Genomic DNA, 23,030 nt, shown 5'->3' on the forward strand with positions numbered 1-23,030 from the left:
CGATAAAGTGAAATCCTACCTAATACCTATCCATAGATCCATATTAGGTATTTGGCCGCGCTAAACATCTGCGCTTTACCTATGGATTACCAATGTTTTTAATATGTCGGTGGTGGTACGGTAGCAGTTCAGACAGTAGTGACGTGAAATTACTCGTTGAATTTTGTAGGGAAATTTTAGTTCTGCTACCGACCGCCAGGGGCACTGTTCATATTTTCATACAAAATTACACGATGAATTCTACTTCACGTTCACGATGAAAGTACATGCTAAGGGGTCTGTACATAAAAGACTGGTTTGTAACCCACCTATGATTCTTCCTAGAAGTGGCGGGGTCGCTGGCGGCGCTTCGCTCGTTCTTCTCCATCTCGATCTCGGGGCTCAGCCGGCCGCAGAACGACAGCGACTTCACTAGCCGCTCGCGACGCACTGGGGTACCTGGGGAAAAGGATGATGTTAGATTTATTTAAAGCTGAGATTGTAAGTAAGGATGGATGGATGTTTGTGAAACCTATTTGGGAAGCGAATGTGCCATTTTTTTAATAAAATTTGACACCACCCTGGGTTAAAACCTGAGGCAAAGCGAAGCTTGCGGGCAACAGCTAGTTACTTGTATGCCATACGTATACATATATATTTTTTGTGGGTGTGTGTTTCAATATAGATGTAGATAAAATGACTATCATAGTGTCATATTCCGGTTCTATCAAATGCAAACGTCGCCAGTGGGACTTTCCGCGCAAAAAGAATTGTAGATGGCGCCACTACCAGCTCACCTCGCCGGCGGGACAGCAGTCTCTTGCGGCGCATGCAGCCGGGCTTGTCGTCCACGCACGATGTGCACGCTTCTGTCACCGTGTTGGTACTGGACACGTGGCCCTGTGGGAGAATTGGACGTGTTGTAGTTATTGTTAAGACACTTTTGAGTAAGTACTTATGAGTTATGTCACTATCGTACACGGTTGATTGATAAGGAGGTCCCGGTCCTTAGCCAGTATGCTAAAATGCTGTGGAGAAAGCTTCATTCCTAGGTGAATGACAGATCATTGTTTCCCTGGGCATATAGCGCCCACATATAAAGAAAGAATACGAAAATGGCAACAATTACATTCGTGGGAGTGAGAAGGAGCATTGACTGATCTACAAAAATAGGCGATATAGCATGAGTCTTTGATGGCTACAAGGTAAATTGACGATGAATAACTGAAAACATACCTGAACCGTAGTAGAACTTCCCCTCAGCTTCGCATCACCACCACCCACGCCTTGCGTCTCAAGCGTATTCAGAGCAGACTCGGATATGGACATGTTGGTGCGGCCCATAGCGGCAACGTCGCAAGCGGTGGGCGTGGCCGCGAGCGATGTGGCAACGCCGCTTAGTTGTGATAAGCAGGAGACTGACCATGGGCGGTTTGAGTTGTTGCCGCGTTTCTTGCGTAGCGTCACCTGAAGGGTTAAGGGTTGGTGGTTAACACGTTGGAGGTCATGTAAATGAAACAATCATATCTTCTCTCTGTATTTAATAATCCTTTATTTAAGGCATCAGTGGCCCATAGGCATTTAAACCTCAACTCTGTGTCTAGGACATAGTTATAATCATCATCCAACGTTATGTTGACAGGAGGGCAATCCATGACACGATTGCCTCGTGTCGTGTTATCCATTAAGCACATATTTCATAGCAATACATATTATACATTATGATGAGATTATAGCCCTTATACGTAAACAAAACACAACGACCAATGCAAAATCCCTTTACCCTCTATAACCTCTAAAGCGTAAACCCAATATTTACCTTAGCATGATGCGTGGGAGTCACCGTGCAAGTGGAAGTACTCATATCCATCGAAGAGTGAATGTTCCGCTCTTCAGAAGTCAACGAGGTGTCCACTTCACTCTCAGTAGTGTATTCGCCTGATGCGTCGTAGCTCTCACGATCCTGGGAATAGAGGCGGGTTTTGATTGAAGTTTGCTGGTGGTTAGGGTGTTTTGGTGTTGGGTGAGGTAGGATGGGATGTTGACTTTAATGCGGATGATATACCTACTATAGGTATGTGTGTACTTTGCTTAGATTGTAACTTGCAATATTGTTAACAATTTCGGTTCTTTTATATATTTAAAAGATTGCAATATTTCTAAATATAACATGATTAGTTGGATTGGGAGTAAACAAGCTAAACAAGTACCTAAACAACCGTAAAAAGTAGGTATAGTCCATTTAAAATAGTAGTAGACAAAAGGGTTAACTACTGCATATGATTTCATCCAATCCTGATAATATTGTTCTCGTGTGTAGGCTTATCTCTATTCGGCGTTATTCAAAATAACTAGGTAGATACTATTGTTTCATGACGCATTATTATGATCTAATTTCAAATGCTATTTATAATTAACAGTATGTAGGTACAAGTATCATTTGAGTGTGTTAGACTATCTCAATTGGAATTTAATTGTGTGATATTTTATCAATGATACGATACGTCATAGTAGGTATAGCACCAATAAATCATTTGTCATCATTTCAACGTGTGAACGTTTTACTAGTAAGATAAGAAGGGATTATTGTATTGAAATTATGACTGATGCCATAAAATAGACGATAAGCAAGACAGATGCCAGACTAAAGTCTACTTAATAAAAAGAAACGTGACCATTTTATTTGTGTGTTTCATCTCGATTTTATTTTTATCAGCTAGTTATAATTTTAGTGAAATGGCAATAGGCCCGCCCCCCATTACATTGGGACTAACATAAACACTGGCGAAAAGTGGGTGCAGCAATGCACCTCTGCCTACCCCGCAAGGGAGTACATTAGTACAAGCAGGTGTGTGTATTTATATATCTATTTTTATAATTTTATCCATATTTTTGTAAATATAAAGAAGACACTTTTTAATATTTGGAATCTAATTGAAACAATGTGTAAAAGATGAGATGACTAATGAATGTATGAGTAAGCTCGCGGTGACTATTGTATCTAGCCTACGCCGCTCGAAACCTAACGTTTTATTCAATACACAACGTAATTTTCCCGCATTCTGGTCAACACTTAGCCTATCGTAACGTCCTACAATACTTTATAGTTTATTAATGTATTATGATAACAAAAGACTAACCTGATTATTATCATTCTTCCCCTCACTACTCTGGTTCAGCCACTCCTTAATCCTGGACATCTTGGCTCTGTTGGCCGACTTCCCTTCCTCATCAAACATCAGCGGCTTCAAACTTCTACCTTTCTTCTTTATCATCTGCTGTTGTGCTTGCTTCTGAACTAATTCCTCTGCCTGAATCACCAGCCTCTCTATATCCTTGCATCGAGTGTTCTGGTTCTGGTCGCGAAGCAGATCCGGTGTTGATGTTGTGAAATTGGATTTCGGCTCTTCTTTTTCCAGTGGCAATTCGCACTGAATTTCAACGGAGGACGTCATGATATCGGTTGAATCTTCGTTGGCAACCTTAGCGCCACCGACGTAAGTCCATTCTTCCTCTGACGATTCTTCTTGCGATTTCTCATCAGTCTCGATCATTTGTCTGTCAGAGTCCGTATCGTGATGGCGGAAGTAGAATGTGGCGCAGTTTTTGGATTTTCTGTCCGATTGGTTGAACTTCGATGTGTTTACGGGTTTCTTTCGCTTGATCACTGTCGGTGGCGTTTTCGTCCTGCTGTCGTTTAGGTCCGTGTGGTTTAGTGCGCCTGCGAAAAGCGAATGAATATCTTTTAGTGTTTTATCTTTATCTTTGGCACAATGATATTGTTTAATGTTTGTCGTTTGTTGACAAACACGTCTGATGTGAGGCAATAACACAATACCGTGCGTGCGTTATTGTTTTAAAATTCTAATGAGGCTGGAGTATCACGTATATTCTTGTATTGTGGGATTGATGAAATGGAAATTGTGAGAGTGAATGGGCACGCATAGCGTTACTCACATTGCCATTGCCATATATGTCGCTAATTATTGATAATATGATTCATGTACTGTTTATATCGTCTGGTATGAAAATATATGGTATGAAAAGGGTATAAACCATGAAGTGTCGGTACTCATAGAACAACAATAAGCTATTTTTAATCTTGCAATAAATTTTTTAACTTCTTTCCTCTTAACTGATTCGAGTACCTAAACCTTATCATGAAATACCTACGAAGGAATGAACATCACTCACTTATGGCAAAACGCGATAAAGTGACGTTTATATACATCGATAACAGACCTGTGCAGTGTGGACAGGCAAGGCATCCTTTTGACCCTGATTACATCTACCGAGTAGAGAAGTTCAACTGCTAGCCGTTCATTGGTCGAGGATACTGTCTCGCCACTCTACTCGGTAGGTATAACAAGGGTATTTATTCCAAAGTAATACATTTCAAATCTTACTCACCATCAATCATATCAGCGCCGGGCACGGTCTGGTCAGTGAGTCTATCCGCCATGGCGTCGCCGTCGCTCGGCACGCGTCGCTCCGCCATTTTGTCCGCCATGTTGTCAGCCATGTTGTCCGCCATGTTGGATCCGTCGTCCGTCAGCTCAATGTCCGAGTCGGAGCGCCATGCGTACGTCACGGAGTACTCGTTCTCTTCCTGGGAAAAGTAATAAGTGTGTTGTCAAGGTTTCTGGTAAGTAGAAAATTGGGGAGCGATACATAACTTGCACTTGCATCATTATCACTACATTGTAAAGTCGGTTCACGCGTCTTTCTGTATCTATGTATGTATGTATGCTTGGATCTTTATAACCACGCAAATATACCTATTAGTAGAAATAATTTAAAAGGAAGGTTTATAGACTAATAAATAATTACGTAGAAAAATTAGATTATAAACTGTTGGGAACAACCTTTGAGAGCGAAGCGAAGCTCGCGGTAATAGCTAGTAATCTATGTTTGCCAAGATGATGATCAGCATTCACTATCAAATGCAGACCTCCAACCTCTAATAAGTATTTTAATTCGACTCAACTATATCTGTCTCCTACTCCTTTTGAGCTTCGGTGATAAAAATCAAGAGTAGGGAAGACTAGACTAGGACTCGCCACCGTGTAAAAGTATTAGCCAGTCAGACCAGCGTCAGTCGCTGAATGCTGAGGATACACCGAAAAACAAGGGATCAATTTACAAAGTTTATTTCCAGTTACCTGTGAGCCAGAGTCCCGTCGCCTCGGCCTGCGTCGCTCGTGCCTCGGCGACCGTCGCGGCGACCGTCGTGGCGACCCGCGTCGAGACAGGCGCGGCTGCTTCAGCACCGGCTCCGAGTCACTGTCGCTCGCCTCATCCGCTGTTATGCCCACCTGGAAGACGAGGGTACGAGGGTTAGTGCTGTTGGAGATGATGAAATAATGGCGAACAAACATACAGAAGATCTAACACGTGACAGTAAAATTACGTTGATTTAAAAAAAGATACCCTCCATCACTTTGCACTCTTTTAAATTAAAAGTAAACAGACAACGTATCCAAACGGATTTGGAAATATGGATGGATGGATGCTTGTTACATATTTACGGGAAAAAAATTCGATCAGGCATACCCAGTAGTAAGGACTAATAATAGTAAATTGACATACTGGATTAACACGTAGGCTACTGTTAATCCCAGATTTCCCAGGGGAAAACTCGCAGGACAAGCTAGCAAGCCCTAAATAATGAATCAAATCGATGTTAGATCAGATTTTCTCTTTCCTATATACTTTACCTACCTTATTAAGCGTAGAAATCACATAGACACTATCGAAATTAAATTAAAAATAATAGGTGCAAACTGACCTTTGCTCTATCATTCTATTATAGAGCGCCGAAGTGGAAACAAACAACAAAAAGTGAAATTAGAGAAAGTGATTGATTTTATAAAGAAGGGCCATGATAATAGCCAAGTAACATATAAATGGAAATCGAAAATTTATATCGGCTGAATGAGTTAGAAGAGAAGTTACGACTATTTCCTTAACGAAAGATTTTACTACGTTACACAAATTCACATAGATGTTAATAATTAATATAAAGTCTTTATAATATAATAACTTAACAACTAACCTTTAGGAGAATAGTTCCTAGTTTTTAATTTAATCAAGCCATAGGCCAGTGAAACTTAAGAACCTAGTAGAAGCTGTAGAAAACTGCTTATGCATAAAGACCTATGCCGTGCATAGCGTAAATATTCATGAGAATTAAAACTACAAACCTATATAGCAATAAATAACCCAATATAAATGAACTCCGGACAGTTTTAGGGCGAGACGCGGTCTCGAAGTTAAATATCAAATAAAAAACAACGTATAAATCTTCTTATTGAATTAAACAGTTCAAATTATGGTCAATTATTGTTTGGAGAGGAATCAAATGTTGTAACTCTCGTGCAATTCATGAATAGATATGAGTTATGAGCTATAAACGAGTGTTTGGTGAAGGAAACCTCCCACAGATTTATGTCGTAAATCTTACAGCAGTTATGAAATTTAAGTGAAATATGTATTTGAAGCTATCTATAGAAACTCATCAAGGATTTCGCATTAAGAATAAAGTGAATGTATCCAATAATGGTGAACTTAGTAGTCTTATTAGTTATTACCCAACGGAAACCAATAACAATAAAAAAGCTACAATATTCATATTATAGGCATCCTAGGCTGATACATTTGAATGATTCGTTAGAAATTAAAATATAGTTTCTGTTACTCAACATAAAATGACTATGATGTTAAAATATTCATCCCAAATAGAATCTACCGAACACCATAAAATTTATCGATTTGCCCTAATACTTCGACCGTCTAACCATAAGTGATACGATTGCGTACCCGAAGCCCATCAATAAATAAGTAAACTAACCTAGAATGTAGGCCGTCTGTTACCAATAGCAACCACAACTCACAAACACGAGTCCCACACAAATATCGTGGGCATAATTTATTGGTAAAGCACGTGGCACGGCTCAACCCTTTCGAAACCGTATGAAATATTGAGTCCCGTGTGTCCCTTCACTAGTGAAATGCAATTTAGGGATAAGTTTTATAGTCGATGCTGTTATCCCTACTTGGTGGCAGAAGTGTCATCCTGAGATTACTGATGATAATTCATTTGTGCACTTACTGATTTTATGGAAGAAAATATGATGTTTTTGATAAACGCAATTAAATACTTTAAACAACACAACGATGTTCATACGCACTAATCTAGGCACTTTATGATATCAGTGGGAAAAAAGGCATTATCCATTGATATTAGTAAAATGGGCTTTGTACGGATAATTCTTTTTCTAGATATCTTAATTCTACCAATATTCTCCAGCTAAACTCAACTAAGAAAACGTATGTCTGATTTATGTGGTGTTCAATAAAGCAATATTCTATTCTATTCTAAGAAAAACTCTCTAACTTACCCTATGAACGTTAAAGTTTTCTAAACGGTTGATGGCAATTGCTACACCCTTTTACTGAACCCACGGCTTCAAATTACAGTGCCTTTTGACTCCAATATCGCTATAGCGAGCAAATTCTAGGGGATAGTAATGTGTCACTTGGGGTTATGTTTGCAAACAAGGAGCTACGGGTGGTTGATTTCTCTATTGTTAAAGAGCGTGCGAATTCCGAGAATTCGGCTGCTAAATGTGCTATTAGGTGAGGGGAAAACCCGTTGTGGGCAATTTGGCAATTTGACGAGATTGATTTTGGAAAAGAGGTAGAATTGAAAAGGAAGATACACGATTTAGCAAGGACCGTGTTGATCCATAGATATAATTATTTGAAGGAAGGGAACCTTTAAATTCAATAATATACAAATAATCAATAGCTTTGTAAGAAGCTTTTAATGAGGATACAGAAGAAGATGATTATAACCGAAAATGAAAACATACTACGTTCATTCATGACTGCCATATTATTATACCATGATGATTGAATTTGTTACAAATGAATGATACTCATCAAGGACAAGAAATACTTCGCACTTTTACACACAAATAAACTCACCTGATTATCAATCCTCGCCAGGCACGCCTCCAGATGGCACTGCCACTCTATAGCCCGCAGATACAGTAGATGCCAGCGTCTCTCCAGAGCTCTGGCCGCATCACCTCCGCCGCACAGTCGCACCACTGACGACACTATCCTGCCGTGGCATTCGACGTCTTTCTGCAATACCTGCAACCAATATGGATCCGGTTAGCCCACGGTTAGCCTATTGTCTCAGGGTGGGGGTGGGGGCTTTTGTTGTGATGTTGCTGGAAGGTGGGTGCAAACTTGTGATAAGGGTGGTTTTACCTGGACCAATTTTACGTGTCGTGACGAGTTCGATCTCTTTTGTTTCAATACAGCAAGCAGGTAAGTACATATCTAAACAAGATTCTAGTTCGCTTAACTAGGTATAGGCTCGCGGATTATTTCAGGTAGAAGGTTATTATATGCACAAAGGAGTTTCTCAGTTTCAGTTGCGAGCCGTTCGTTAGCTAAAACCAGTTCCGCTGATAATTGCTATTAACGATGATTGTGTTCAGTAAATAAGTGTAACCAAGAGACAGTAGGGACAGGTGAAACGAGGCCTGATGCATGTCCCACTTAACTAGTTCGATTTGCGAAATGCCAAATTAAAGAGCCGGAAAGCGAAGATCCGGGTGTAGTAGCTAGTTCTGTTAAGAAGATAATGGAATAGTGTAATATAGAGGCAAATGGAGCAGCCAATCAAAATGAACAATGGCTGTTGACACAGACACCGTTTAAAAAAGGAAAAAAAGCACAAAGGGCGGAACGTGCTGCGACGACCGTTGCGCGCGCGCAGCAAACTGTGACGAGAGATATTTTACTCTTTTTACTGGCCGGTAAAAAAGTAGTGCGAATGCGAAGTCAGTGCCTACTTATCAAGCTTTTTAGTCCATTGAAATTGTACTTTGACGTTGCATCAAATGAGTAGTAAGTAAGAAGTACCGATGTGGTTATGCCTAGTGTTCAATAATTGAAAATCCATCTAATGTATTATTTTGAAAATAAAATTTTGCCATTCTAAAAACACTACACGTAGCGGTATACCTACGCTAACCAGACAAATTTCTTAATAAATTTAGGGACAGAAGAAAGAAAATAATAGAAACATAAGGTAAGTACATCCATTTCCACCTACCCTACCGTAGCAAGGTACATAATTTCACCAAGATTTGCGTGTTCATTAACACCCCAAGATTTAGCTGATAGATCAGAACTATTCAGAACTTTCGTTTGCTAATGATATCTCAAGTTGGATTGATGTTGGTGCACTGTTAAATGCTAAAGAAAATTGCCTTGCCCACTTAAGTATTTCATAAAATGCAAGACCACGATCTCGAGATATTATGCAGGTGGGTTTGCCTTCGCACCTGCACACTTCGAGAAGATTTCCATCTCTGATTCATCAGCATAATACAAGGCACTATTGTGAATACCTCTTTGGTAAATGTGGATCTGAAAGCATAATAATATTGTTATGAGTATGGAAATTATAAGTAATTTCGAAGAACAACGGGGACAAGATAGTAAAATATCCAAATCAGGAGAGGTAAAACAAAGTTTTAGCATGAAAACGAAAGGACAAATGTTATTCAATTTGAATGTATAAAATTTGCAAGGTCACAACACAGTTTATCACAGTCAGAATCATCTTTTAAGGAGAGGCTTGGCTCAAGAGGTCCCTCTAGCTTACGAAAAACGAAGTTACGGAGCTGCGCTAACCACGACCCAATGCTGTTGTACCTATTAAACGAGCCTGTTGCAAGAAGTTAGAATAGTTCTCGATCGTTTGTTTTTTGTCATGATAGAGGAACCCTCCTTGGTGAAACCGCATCGGTAATCAGGCATGTTTCGTAAGCCGAATGCATTGAAAATTACCATCCGCTAGATAGATGCAACGATTACAACGAAATTACAATTTATCGAGATCCCTGCGCCATGCCGGTTTCCATTCTGCTCGGAAACCCTATTACGGATCCAATTGAGATTCTTATTAGCCGGGGACTTTCGACAGTGGTTTAATTGCAGTACGTCTAGTACAGGTTTGATAGTCTGTCGAAAACGATAAATGTTTTCTTTTTCTCGCATACAAAGTGGCGCCTCTAACGGAAATTATCGTGAAACTTTTGACAAATAATGAATGCAGGTGACAGGGTAAAACAAAGCTTTTTTCGTTTTTGTTAATTGCTAAACCCGCATTAGAGGCTTTGGCCGCGATCTCTGCCGTTGTGTCGGCATGAAAATACACCGAAAGTCGCGATTTTACTGAATTATATGCAAGGCTGATAAATTATCATTTGATTTGATATTTATCATTTGGTGAGTTCAAAAATGCAATAAGTTTATTTTGAAAATCAGTTAAATTTTGCTTAATCGTCCTGTGCAAATTACATGGTCCATAAAACACAACAAACATTCTCACAGTGCCAGACTCATTGTGTTGTGATTATTTCGAGACGTTGTAAAATATTTTATGAATATTGCTGCTCATTTCAAGTTAACTCAATCGACATTAAGTACAATAATTTTGTTGTGGTTATTAACAATATTGATGAACTGCTAACGACGTTACTGTTAATAACAGGTCTATTCTACAGAACTCCTATATAAAAAATAATAAGCAGTAGACAACAAAAAAAAAACAGAAAACCATTTGAGATATTAGGCAGATTGCATAATAGCAATAACGTGGAACGATGTAGACAGACAACTACAATTAAACCTAACACCTTCTTCTGAAGCGGCAGCTCAAAGCGTCAATTCTAATTACCTTTTGTTTCAAATTGTAATTAATGAACAATCACGATTGTTGTGATGAATATCTGTGCTCACTGTACTGGATTTTAAGTAAGCAAATAACATTTGAGGTGTAAGTCAAATTTTATCTTAAACCACTATTATATTTACACTTAAACATATTTGCGCATTTATCCCAAATTAATTTAATGTTTCAGTATCATAACATCTGGAGTGTATGAAAGAAGCCTCTTTGAGTCCAACCTTTTCCTTATCTTGTAATATAAGTACCTCAATTCTTTTAATACATCTATCCTTTCACTATGGTATGACAAATCATATTATATGGCTCTATTGCTTTTCGATAGATTTGTCGATACCATAAAGTTGCCGTCTTTTTATGTTTTGTTTACAAAGTATTGAAGGTGAAACCAACAAAACTGTTCAAAGAGTTTATCATAAATCTGAACTGTAAGTAATTACAGTTGCACAAAATGCTGGTACAACATTACGTGCACAATTTAACGGCATATCACGAAATCAATCCTGTGCGAAATGTCAGTGATCAGCTCAACACTCGTAAAAACCTTGATCTGGCGAACTTAACGTTATTTATGATCGACCAGATCGTTTATCTTATTACACACTTGGCCGATTAGTTGTATTCTTATCTACAAATCATTACATTTGTTAACATTGATAGGTAGGTTTATTTTACTATTTCCTACATCGTATCCTTTCTTGAACTCGATAGTTCGATACCCAATGAGAAGTTATGACTGTAATTGATAGACGTTCCTGAATTACGTTCATAAACATGAAAAACTATATTAATTCCTTCAAATTTGTAATTTGTACGATCGAAATGATAATAGATTACAAAGCATCACGGTCTTTTTAATAACAATACATACTTTTCAAGGTTATTGATAGAGTTCAAGCCTCGACTTTCACTCAATCAATAGAAGATGAACAACTGATTAAAAAATAATAAAAATAAAATAAATAACTTTTATTTCGTTTAAAGCTTAGCCTAGATTACATACAAGGTTGGGACCGCCTAGTAAGTAAACAATACCTGTGACAGACGGCCCCGCTCTTTTAATAACATACGGTTAAAATATTGAAAGCAACATAAGCTTAACTGTGTAAGATTTTAAGTTAAGGATAGTTAAAGATAACAAAGATAACAATATAACAAGTTATGTGAATCTGACACATGAGTGTGTGTGTGTGTGTGTGTGTGTGTGTGTGTGTGTGTGTGTGTGTGTGTGTGTGTGTGTGTGTGTGTGTGTGTGTGTGTGAGTGTGTGAGTGTGTGTGTGTGTGTGCTTATATTAGATTGTTGCATTTTAGACAAAAGTGCATATAAGTAGGTAGGTAATACATAATATAAAGTAGGTATATATAAGTATAGGTATAACGCGGTTTTTTTTTTTTTTTTTTTTGAACCTACGTTTATAGGTAGGTATGTAGTAAGTATTAGTCTTAGGATCATCAAATATAGGATAGGCATGTCATCAAACATCAAACAGGGTGTATACGTAGTAGTTTGTCAGGTTTGACCCTACGAAATAAGAGGAAATAATAATCTTGGGATCGGTAAATATCAAACCATCAAACAGGGTGTGTAGTTAGTACATTGCCCTGTTTGACCCTACGAATAAATTCTTGGGATCGGTAGATATTAAACCATCAAACCTGGAAGTACCTATATATTATTTTTATTATTGTTTTTTTTTTTTTTTTTTTTAGCATTTGTATTGCAGCAAATCTTCTGTTTCATCATAATTAAGTGATTGTTCATCTACATTGTCTTTACAATACTGCATTATCAGCTTCTTACATTCAGGTCACGACTTACATCTGTGTGGCTTTGCTCGTATGTAGACCAGTACTCTTAATACCAAAATTATTGTATTGCGTCATTCTTTCTGTGTCTGTTGATGCATTTTAGGATAATCGTGACTTACGATTCCGACTCCGACACTTTCAGCTACCCAGTATTACACAACTGTTTGTTAAATTGAAACTTCGGCTCTCATCCATCAGCATCTAGGAAACGTATTTCAAATGATATTAAGTAAGAAGGTGTAAAAAAACTGATCGTGAGGTACAAGCGGGCGTCGATTGGTCTCGCCTCATTTGTTTTTTTTTTCAATATTCGTATCTACAATCGCTGTGAGCTACTTAGATTTTATCGTGCGGCAACATTGCCGGACCTTTTATTCATCAACAGGAAGATTTATTGAGCCGACATTGATACTCGCTAACGGCATTGTTCAAAACGCAACAAAAACACTTCAAGGCACATTCGCATATGTTCCCTTCACCGCATGTCGAAACCATTCATTACAGCCCGGATCATGATAGTCCAATTTAAAATCCACACTCGTGTAATTTGTCCGAGCTGTTAGGACTGTACTATTGTGACCCGCGTCAGACACGATGATTGGTGTTATTACAATCGTAATACGAACAGCAAATCAACGCTGTCGGCTGACAGTCGGCGCTGCGTTAATTGCTCACAATAATAACATTTCGTAATCGACAACGGCTCCGATTGTTGCACAATCGAGACGTGTGCTATCAGGGCATTGACAACCACCCGCCGAGGAACAACAAAGGGAAGTGATCACAGAAGCATGCGCGTGGAGACAGTAGGAAGAGCATGCTGCGCGCGCGCATCGCTTCTGTAATGAGACTTTTCTAGAGCAAGCAACATTCTCAGCGAATAACTTTGACATAACTGGAGCATTCCCGAACGCGGCATCCCTCGTGCGAAAGTGCATGATGGATTCGTGTATTCTCGTTGAGTTCTATTGCCCGGTGATAGGGGTTTTGCAGCGGTGGTGCAGCGTCAAGGTCCGGCGGCGCCGCATGCCGCGGGAGTCATCGGCCGCCGCAGCCGATTTTAGCCGAACCGCGGACGGAAATAGCCGAAGTCCAGAAAACTCGCCTCGCGCTTCAGCAGTCACGCTGTACGTGTGAAACACTCAAACTTGTTCTGCTAATGCTAAACCATAACTCACATTCAATATTTTCACTCATTCAACTGGTAAACTTTCTTCTTCTTTTATTTCATGCTGGTTGCGGCCGCAGACGTATAGATGGTGAAGTTATTTCCAACAGCAGCAAGCTCACATATTATATTGGTTAACAGAATAACTAATTATGGATTCAATAATAAACCAAAGCACCCATTGTTCAGTTACTCAAGTTTTCTGAAATAATAGTAAGGCAAGTTTCACAATTTCCATACTTTCTAAAACAATCATCGCTCCCATTGTTCTAGCGAGGATGACAATCACAAACGCTTGTAATGCTAATCGTTCGTACAACGCAATACTTCATAATATAAAAGGGCCTTTGTATACGAGTAATATATAAGAATAAAATATACATATACTTGAGCTATCAAAAGTATTGTAAGTGAGCCGAGCCAGTCAGATATTTTGGTGCTTGATTGTAGAATAATAGTTTAAAGCTATCGTATTTCCTTTAGGAGTAGGTACATAAACCAAACAAATGATCAAAATATGATGGGAGATCACGGTCTAATCCTATAGTGATGGTATTCAAATTTGTATTCACGGAGGTATATCTGTCGCAGCCGAATCGTATAACCCGCCGTATTACATGACGGCTAGCCGCATTACAAGACAGGGCCGCTTTGTAATGCGGCGGATCAACGTTTAGCCGTATTGAATACGGCTGAATGAAAATGCGCCGGATTGTATTCGACATCATACGTCATTCAATACGGCTGGCCGTTATGTAATACGGCGAGAGATTAGCCGCCGCTTTGAAATATTTTAGTTTTGATTTTTAACACTCGTGGCGCTGCTTAACATAACAACAATAATGGCGTTGGATACAGATATTTGATGATGATTAAAACGAAGAAATCGTGTTTTAATATGCTAGTAAACAGTACTTCAAGAACAATTTTCACTTGAAATTAAATAATTTCTATTCCAATCAATGCGGTACAGTGAAAAACGTACAAAATATATAACGCACATCAATCAGCTAAAGTGACCATGGATTCTGCTGGTCGGCGGATTTTTAGATAATACTACTGGGTCAAAAAATATAAATGTGGCCGGCAAAGGTTATTTGATCTTGAAGAGACTGCGACGAGGCAAACGTAGTGTGGGACGCCCTCAGGCTAGATGGGGTGACGACTTGCGAAAGGACTTGGTTATGATTGGATGTGGAATGCTGTAGATCGCATCCAGTGGTGTGCTTTGGGAGAGGCCTACGTCCAGAAGTGATGTTGATGATGAAGAATAATAATTCCGAAGATCCTACAATCCGAGTAGTGCCTATTAACAGTATTTTGATACTTTAATGGAAGTCCATATGATAGATTTACTCTATTATGATTACAAAAATCCTTCACCTGTAATGTAATGCTTAGTATGGACATGGTTACCCTACAATTCAGTAGTAGTACGATGCGGCTAAACGTGGGCCGCCGTATTGAAGAACGTATTGAAATGACAATGCGGCTAAACGTTGATCCGGCGCATTACAAAGCGGCCCTGTGTTGTAATGCGGCCAGCCGTAATGTAATACGGCGGATTATACGATCCGGCTGCGACATATCCAAAGAGTGGTAAATGTCCGAACAATACTGTGCATCTCACTATCGATGAAGCGAAGATTATAGATGAAGATATTATTGACCTTTCAATTGGGTGTTGGCATGCATGCAATCGACGTAGGTGGTCGTAGCAATACGATCAGAAAGTAAATGCTAGACGCATGGTTTATGTAATATATGGCATACGTATAAAATATACGGCTAACGTATAAAATATAGGTAAATTATGATTACATGCAGGTATTGCAGATCATAAAAACAAATAAATGTTGTAATAAATTTGAGGCATGATCCGCATGAGATCCTCGATATTTATTAGAGGTACATAATTATGAAGCACGTATTCTATTGTACTCGTAAAATTCGTGAGATCTGATTTTAAGCAGCGTGAGCCCGCGGTACCGTCGGTTGATAACTTGCTTTGAATTAAGGAAGTTACTGATGAAGACGAGCAGAGAGACGCAATTTTATGGCCTGTAATTACCTTGTCAAGACCATTAAAGCGGTGACAGGTTTCTTTGAGAAGCCGCTAATCGATAAATCCGATTGTGGAGAAATCCATCTTAGAAGGCACCGTTATAATATAGGTTATGTCGCCATATATGGAGCGCACGCGACGGACGTGCGACCGGCTCGGCTGTTCAAGCAGGAATGCGCAATTTTCCCTGTAAACTGGCATTTGCTTCGAATTTTAAATTTACTGTTAGCACGGTGCGAGGACGTGTATGGGTATGACATGACCGCGTTTAATTGGCCTATTGATTTATGTCTCAATAATGTATCGGAACTCCATGGTTTATGGTAGTCTTTAGATATCTCGTATTTAATAGTCTCCCGCGGGTTTATGTTTCACGACTTCAAGAGAAATTTTGAATTTGCATTTAAATTGCCGAGTGAAGTAAAGGAAGGCATCGATTATCCGTATAAATTGTAACTTGTCAATATCATGATCCGGAAGATTATAATTTTATGGTATCCTGCTAGCGGATACGCCCATTTTTGTAAAACGTGTAACAGTTCCTATTTTAAACAAGTATCAGTCACTAGTTCTAGTTCTTGAAGTCGTCATAAGCTCATGCGCTAAATTTAGCTAATTTGACCTATGAAAGAGAATTAGAAATATGTAGGCCACTTCCACGTCCAGTACTTGTAGTGTGCATTTCTAAAGATCGGTTTCGACTGCGAGCCTACAAAGTAGAAGTTGATTTTAATTGATATTCATCTAGGTATATAAAATACTGTTGGCCATAATATACAATGTATTTTTAGTTTAGATACTCTCGGAATGATCTGAAATGAAAATATAAACCAACTTGTGACGCAGTAAATTACAATAAGTTGCTAGCATACTTCCGTTAGTCCTCTTTAATGACATCCCGTAAGAGTTTTCTAAGAAATAACTTCTGAACTGTCCGTGAAAAGGAAGGGTGCTATAAGATTGACTTCTTGGTAGGTTTGTCTATAACTGTCTGTAGTCACCTAGCTCCGATTCTGATAGACCTGAGTCTATTTTGTCCTCTGACTGGCTACAGATCGACACTCAAACACATAGAGAAAGTAAAACAAACCCTTTTTTGGACGGGTATTAAGTAAACAAATCATATTTACCTTATAAGGACTACAGACAAACCCCAATACATACATATATCACGACTGTAATCCCGAAGGGGTAGTCAGAAGTCCGAGGTGACTCGCTAGCAATAGGTAGGTAGACAATTGTAGCTACTTAAAGAACATTTATTTAATGTCATGACGTAAATGATACTAATGTTTAATACCCAATACCTGAGAACAAATATCTGCCCAGGCCAGGGATCGAACCCGTGACCCTCGCACAGTAGCCAGACACTAACCACTGCGCCATCCGATCGTCTAAATCTCAAAGATCCAGCAAAAACAAACCCAGAACTTCTAGCGACAAACCGCTGACATCGATTAGCCGATGACAGGAAAATGAGTGTAAAGTCTAGACTTCTTCGGTCTAGACCGGCACCAGCTTCTAACAAGGCGCTGAGGAATTAGCAGCTGACTTCAGACACAGCCGGCGGCTAAGCCAGTATTGATGTATCACCGACCTGGATGCAAGGAGAAAATCTAATACAATGTTTTTACGTGTTAGGAGTAGTTTCTAGTTGGATAGTGTTCTATGATCAATATTACTCACCACTAAAAATGGAGTGCTTAACACGGTATTTTGTAGCTGCAGATGGTATTCGATGGGTCTTAACATATTTTAACTTGTGGATATAGTTCTTATCATCATCAGCCTATGTCAACCCACTGCAGGGTATAGGCCTCCTCCATGTTATGCCAAGTTCCACGGTCCTGTGCTACACTCATCCAGTTTGGTCCAGTCACTCTCCTGATGTCATCGGACCAACGGGTCGGCGGTCTACCGACTGATCGCCGTCCCTCCCTTGGCCACCACTCCGACACTGCCTTGGTCCATCTGCCGTCTTGCCGCCTTGCCAGATGCCCTGCCCATCTCCACTTCAGCTTCGTGATCCGTCTCCCAACGTCTTCAACCTTTGTCCTGCGTCGAATTTCTACGTTCGGGATACGGTCCACTAGCGAGATGCCTAGCATGGTGCGTTCCATGGCTCGTTGTGCTACTTTAATTTTGTGCATGCATGTCTTTGTGAGCGTCCATGTTTCGGCACCATAAGTGAGGGTAGGCAGCACACACTGGTTGAAAACCTTCGTCTTCAGGCACTGTGGCAGGCTAGATTTAAAAACATCTGCTAGGTTACCAAAGGCAGCCCACCCTAGCTGAATTCGTCTAGCGATCTCCTTTGTCTGCGAGTGTTTGTCAAAAGATAAACATTGTCCAAGATATATGTACTTGTCCACAACTTCTACTGAGCTGTTGCCTACTGTTATGTTAGGTACGGCTGTAGGACAACTGGTCATGATCTTGGTCTTGGACATGTTCATCTTCAGACCGACGCTCCGACCGATAGTTCTTATGGTAAAACCGAATAGGTTGATTCTGTAAAAATTCACGGGAACATAAAAAACAATAAAATAACTATTAAACATATGTATTAAGAGCAATCATCTGTCATGAATGGAGTGTGTTCAACATCTACCCGTCAGTGTTAAAAACGCCGTTAATTTCTTAACTTTTGGATTAATCCCTTTTGACCGTTCCTGAGTATGATAAAAATCCTATAAGTAGGTATGTATAATACAGGGTTATTGGTAAGTAGACCTGATCCTTTCAGGAGGTAATTGAGGAAGGCATTTCTAGTCGATTATACCCTATAATGCATTATCCAAAACTTGACCATTTCAAAGATATTTAATATTTCATTTTTAAAAAATATTCAAAACTTAAAAACAAATAAGTTAAATTTTATGTAAAACCCTTTATAAGTTAAAACCCTTTATGTAACAGTATGACAAGTTTTTTCCAGCTCCGAGAAACACAAAGTCCCGTTGTTTAACGAGATTTAATGAAAGACACGGTCCTTCGGGCTTGACTGGATTATGTAAATGTAGTTCTTGATATAAAAGCCGTATGAACGGATATTGAGTAACACTATGTGGGGTAATGTGTGATTATTACCTACAGCTATGTTGTTGGTATTAAGGATGTAAAAAGTTTTTTTTTAATGCGGGTAAACTGGAACGGCATTATTTTAACACGTGTTTAAAAAGTAGCTACGGAACACTTTCGTTTAAGACGCCTAATTAATAATGTCTTTACAATAATGATGACAACAATTTTATTTAAAGAATGGACATTTATACATACGCCTACCGCGGCCAAACGTACACAGAGAACAGGCAAATATATCGTAACGAATGGGACGCCCTCCAGTTGGACACACGATTTTAGACAGGTAGACTGTAGTCACCGGATGAGGAAACCAATGACAGACTGTGGTGGCGCTCCTTGAGCCTATGGCCTATGTCCAGCATTGGACTGTTACGGGTCGATGGAAATGATGATGAACCACAAATTTCTCACAACAGCCACCGCACCACCACTGAAACGTTAGCAATTTCAATTTCAATCATTTATTCATAAATTCAAAAATTTACACGTCAATAATAATAAGAGTGTACAAAGTAATGGCTGACTTACAGTTTTATAGTATACAATACACTAATTACTTATATTAGAGAATAATACAATAAAATCAGTTAGCTACTAGTAGCTTCCTCATGGGACAATGTAACATTAGTGAAGAATTCACTAGTGGAGTAGCAAGCCATACCAACCAACAACTTTTTGAGCTTAGTAATGAATACAGCATCACTTGGGGCGGACTTAATGTCACTAAGTAAAGCGTTGTAAACCTTGAATTGAATTAAGAATCCTTAAGCAGTGAATTATAAATTTCTAATGTGTCGGTGGTGGTAACCCCACAGGACCAATAAGATCCAACGGTCCTCGAAGTATGTTCCCACACATGGTCTAAGCCGGGTTATTAGCGAGCCAAGTGGACCTGGCGGGGTGTTTAGCGGCACTTGTGTGGGTAATTAACTGGCGACGCTTATTGGCTGGTATTTAAGCTATTTGTCTGCTTTGTCAGTGTGTGTATGTGTGTGTCTGATGGCTGGACACAGTTATATGACTTTTTTTCAAATAATGTTGGTAGAATCCATAGTAGGTACCTAGTTCGTAAAATGAATTATCAATTGTGAATTATAATATTTGTAATGTATGGAATATATTAGCAACATTATAGAATTTCTTAAAATTCACATAACATTTTTGCATACATTTTTCAGTTTGTCACAAGTACTCACAAGCAAAGGAAGAATTTTATAAGATACAATGGGGGCTAACGCGTGTGAATTTGCCGCTAGGGGCGCTGGTGTGCACTGAGGTCAAGTGACATTTTACTTTTCATATAATTTGTTTGGCGGGCTTCGTGATAAATTATATTTTCGTTCATTTCCCTGTTGAAAAGTGATCTCTTTTTGCGAAATTATCGCAAATATGGATTATTTGTCGTTGAAAGCTGAATAATTAAGGAAAAGAGGCGCAAAAATAAGCAGTCTCAAAGAGCAGCTAATTTCGAGGTTAGTTTGTTTACTGTTTACAAACTTATTTTTTACGAAGTGTATGCTTGTTTGCTTAGGTAACAGCTATGTTTTTTCTTTTTACAGATACCAAGACTATGACCGTAACAGTAACTTGGTTGGAAACGTAGAGGACAGCATCATACAACAAAATGATTCAGTGTACTGTTGAGTGGCCTTCAGAAACTTTGTATAGCAGTGTGAACACTAAAAATTAAACTCCAGATCTAGATATTATCACCAATGAGTACTTTGGAATTTATGTACAATGTATACCATCGCTCTTACGGTTAATTAAAACATCGTGATAAAACCTGCACATCTAGATTTTCGAACCCACCAACCTGCAGAGGACCAGCGTGGTAGGAAATGGTCCAAGCTTAGGAGTGGAGTTTAGACCTTAAGGCGATATGCACAAAGGCTCCATTCGAGTGAGCCAGGTGCAGGTACTGACACCCCCACAAATAATATAATACTTAGGGTCTGTTTCACAATGTCTGGTTAGTGGCTACCTGACGGATAAAATACATGCTGTCACTCTCTGTTATAATTTTTTAGACAGTGACAGCATGTATTTTATCCGACAGGTAGCGCCTAACCAGACATTGTGAAACAGGGGCTTAGTATACTATACTACCATTATTTAGTTTCAACTAACAACTCAACCAGCATTCATTGTGTGGATTACTAATGTGTTATATTTTTTGTATAGCAGTGTGTTTAAACGGAAAGGATAAATAAAAGTTAAATCAGTGTGTAATTCTTTTATTTTTATTGTATTTATTAAATGCCTAATCCTTATTTACATTATGTTCTTTCTGAAATTGGTTATAATGATTTTCACAAACAAGAGATTGTTGGATAATAATTATTTCACATGCCACTGTTTTAGAACAGTTTTATCACTTGTTAACATAAGTCCTCCTTTTCTTTCCGAACATAACGGATCTACACTACATTGCGGCATAGTAACTCGATGTGATGATAGTTATTTTATAATTAATAAGCTTATAAGATTCAAAATTTTAAAACTTTATTTCGCGCCAATTTGATACAGTCTCTTTTGATAAGTTTGACAGCTATGGTATCTCTTAACCTCAGCCGACAGTGGCGCCAACTGGTGAGCAAAAAAACGGTAGTCCCCATTAAATTCGTGTGTTCAGTCACGTGTGTTGGTAAATTTCATGTTTTTTATCTAAATTTTCCAGCGAAATTGTTCTGATTGTGGTCAATTTCATGGATATTCCTTTCTTTCTATTAACAAAGTTGGAAAGTCAATTATATTCAAAGTTAAGTGTTTATAACTTTAGTCATAAAAAATCTATCAGTTTTTCATCGTATTTTAAGAGATATAAATAATCCATTTCAAATTCCACAGTAGCTTCTATTGCTTATAATATTGTGCATTTAAATCACCCAATTCACAGATTATAATTGAATTAAACTATTGGATGGCTATCATCCAATGTAGTGGGAGTTGAGGGCCAATCACTTATAACATTTTCCTAGTAGTCTCACTAATACTTATAATGAGACCGCTCTTACTAATTAACAGTAAATAAAAAGTTTCCAGAAAAAATCTAGGCATTAGCCATTTAATTAAAAATAATTAGGTCTGGATATAAAACCCTCATATACATTCGTCACATGCGTAGGATGAGGCGCAAGGTGTAAAAGTGGCCATTCAGTGAAAACAACGACAGTAGAAACTAGAAATATAATTACTCACTAATTAGAAATGTGAAAACGCTAATTTATTGTTCCCTCCGCTAGTGTTGGCCTCGGCGAAATGGAATTGAGAATTCATGGTACGGCCACCGAAGAAGGTATGGTTGTCATTGGTTATGAACAATTATAGGTAGACTATAAGTTATCAAAATCTCATAATATCACAATATTCGGAATATAAAATGAGAGGGAGGATAATAACAAAAAACGTAAGTAAAGTTATAAGAATGGAATTACTATTATAGATATATGTATGTTTTCTTTGGTAAATTTACTCTAAAGTTTCTCAATATAAGTACACTCCCGGGCAATAAAAAAGTTCCACTCACAAAATTCCGATTCCAAACGACCCCAATTTTTTCAAAGATTGAATTTAAAATTAGATCAAAATAATACCGTTTTTATTTCGTATATCCTGAGGCTCTGTTAAATGTACTTCAATGTTGAAGAACACGTTATTAAGTTAGTCTTTTCCGTTTAGAAGTAATTTGGTGCTTTTCTCAGTGGAACGCTTTCATTGCCCGTGAGTGTATTATAATGTTTTAAAACGTGATACTTCTGCAATGTATAGCTTTCCTTAAATGAACTCTCTGATAAAAGAGCGCTGATGCCTGAAATACAGGTATTTGGCCTAGTTCAGGCACAGAGGCATAATGTAATTAGTAATAGGCTTCTTTTATGAATAAACATTAACATATTAACATAAACATATTCGATTATATTCTATCCAATATCATTTAAAATAATGCAATGCAAGTTAACATTAGGTTAATAGTAGGCCTTAACGGCCGTTCAAAAATTGCCGTAGCGGACGGTATTTCACGTCCACATGGCGGGGTATTGGTAAAGTTTTCAACTAGCAATAATCGCACCTCGGATAAACCTCATTGGTTACGATATTGCCTCTGCGCAAAGTTAGTGAACACTTGTGCTGCAAAACTATAAGAGCT

At 38.6% G+C, this 23,030-nt stretch overlaps 1 protein-coding gene and 1 non-coding gene across 5 annotated transcripts in view; both read right to left on the reverse strand.

Moving 5' to 3' along the window:
- LOC105382631 overlaps positions 1-23,030 on the reverse strand; it is a 265,130-nt gene that overhangs the window by 23,482 nt on the left and 218,618 nt on the right. For all 4 annotated transcript variants that reach the window (XM_048622017.1, XM_048622015.1, XM_048622016.1 and 1 more), the window contains 8 exons: positions 7,969-8,139; positions 5,142-5,294; positions 4,390-4,588; positions 3,120-3,700; positions 1,799-1,942; positions 1,216-1,446; positions 777-879; positions 309-438 (listed from right to left, as the gene is read on the reverse strand). In XM_048622017.1, the coding sequence (XP_048477974.1) occupies positions 309-438; positions 777-879; positions 1,216-1,446; positions 1,799-1,942; positions 3,120-3,700; positions 4,390-4,588; positions 5,142-5,294; positions 7,969-8,139 (1,712 nt within the window). The remainder of the gene's footprint in view (positions 1-308; positions 439-776; positions 880-1,215; positions 1,447-1,798; positions 1,943-3,119; positions 3,701-4,389; positions 4,589-5,141; positions 5,295-7,968; positions 8,140-23,030) is intronic.
- Positions 22,859-22,997, reverse strand: LOC119690922. Its single transcript, XR_005253773.1, has one exon. It is a non-coding gene; the product is annotated as a U4 spliceosomal RNA (small nuclear RNA).

Source organism: Plutella xylostella, chromosome 7, assembly GCF_932276165.1.
Source record: "Plutella xylostella chromosome 7, ilPluXylo3.1, whole genome shotgun sequence".
Taxonomy (NCBI): domain Eukaryota; kingdom Metazoa; phylum Arthropoda; class Insecta; order Lepidoptera; family Plutellidae; genus Plutella; species Plutella xylostella.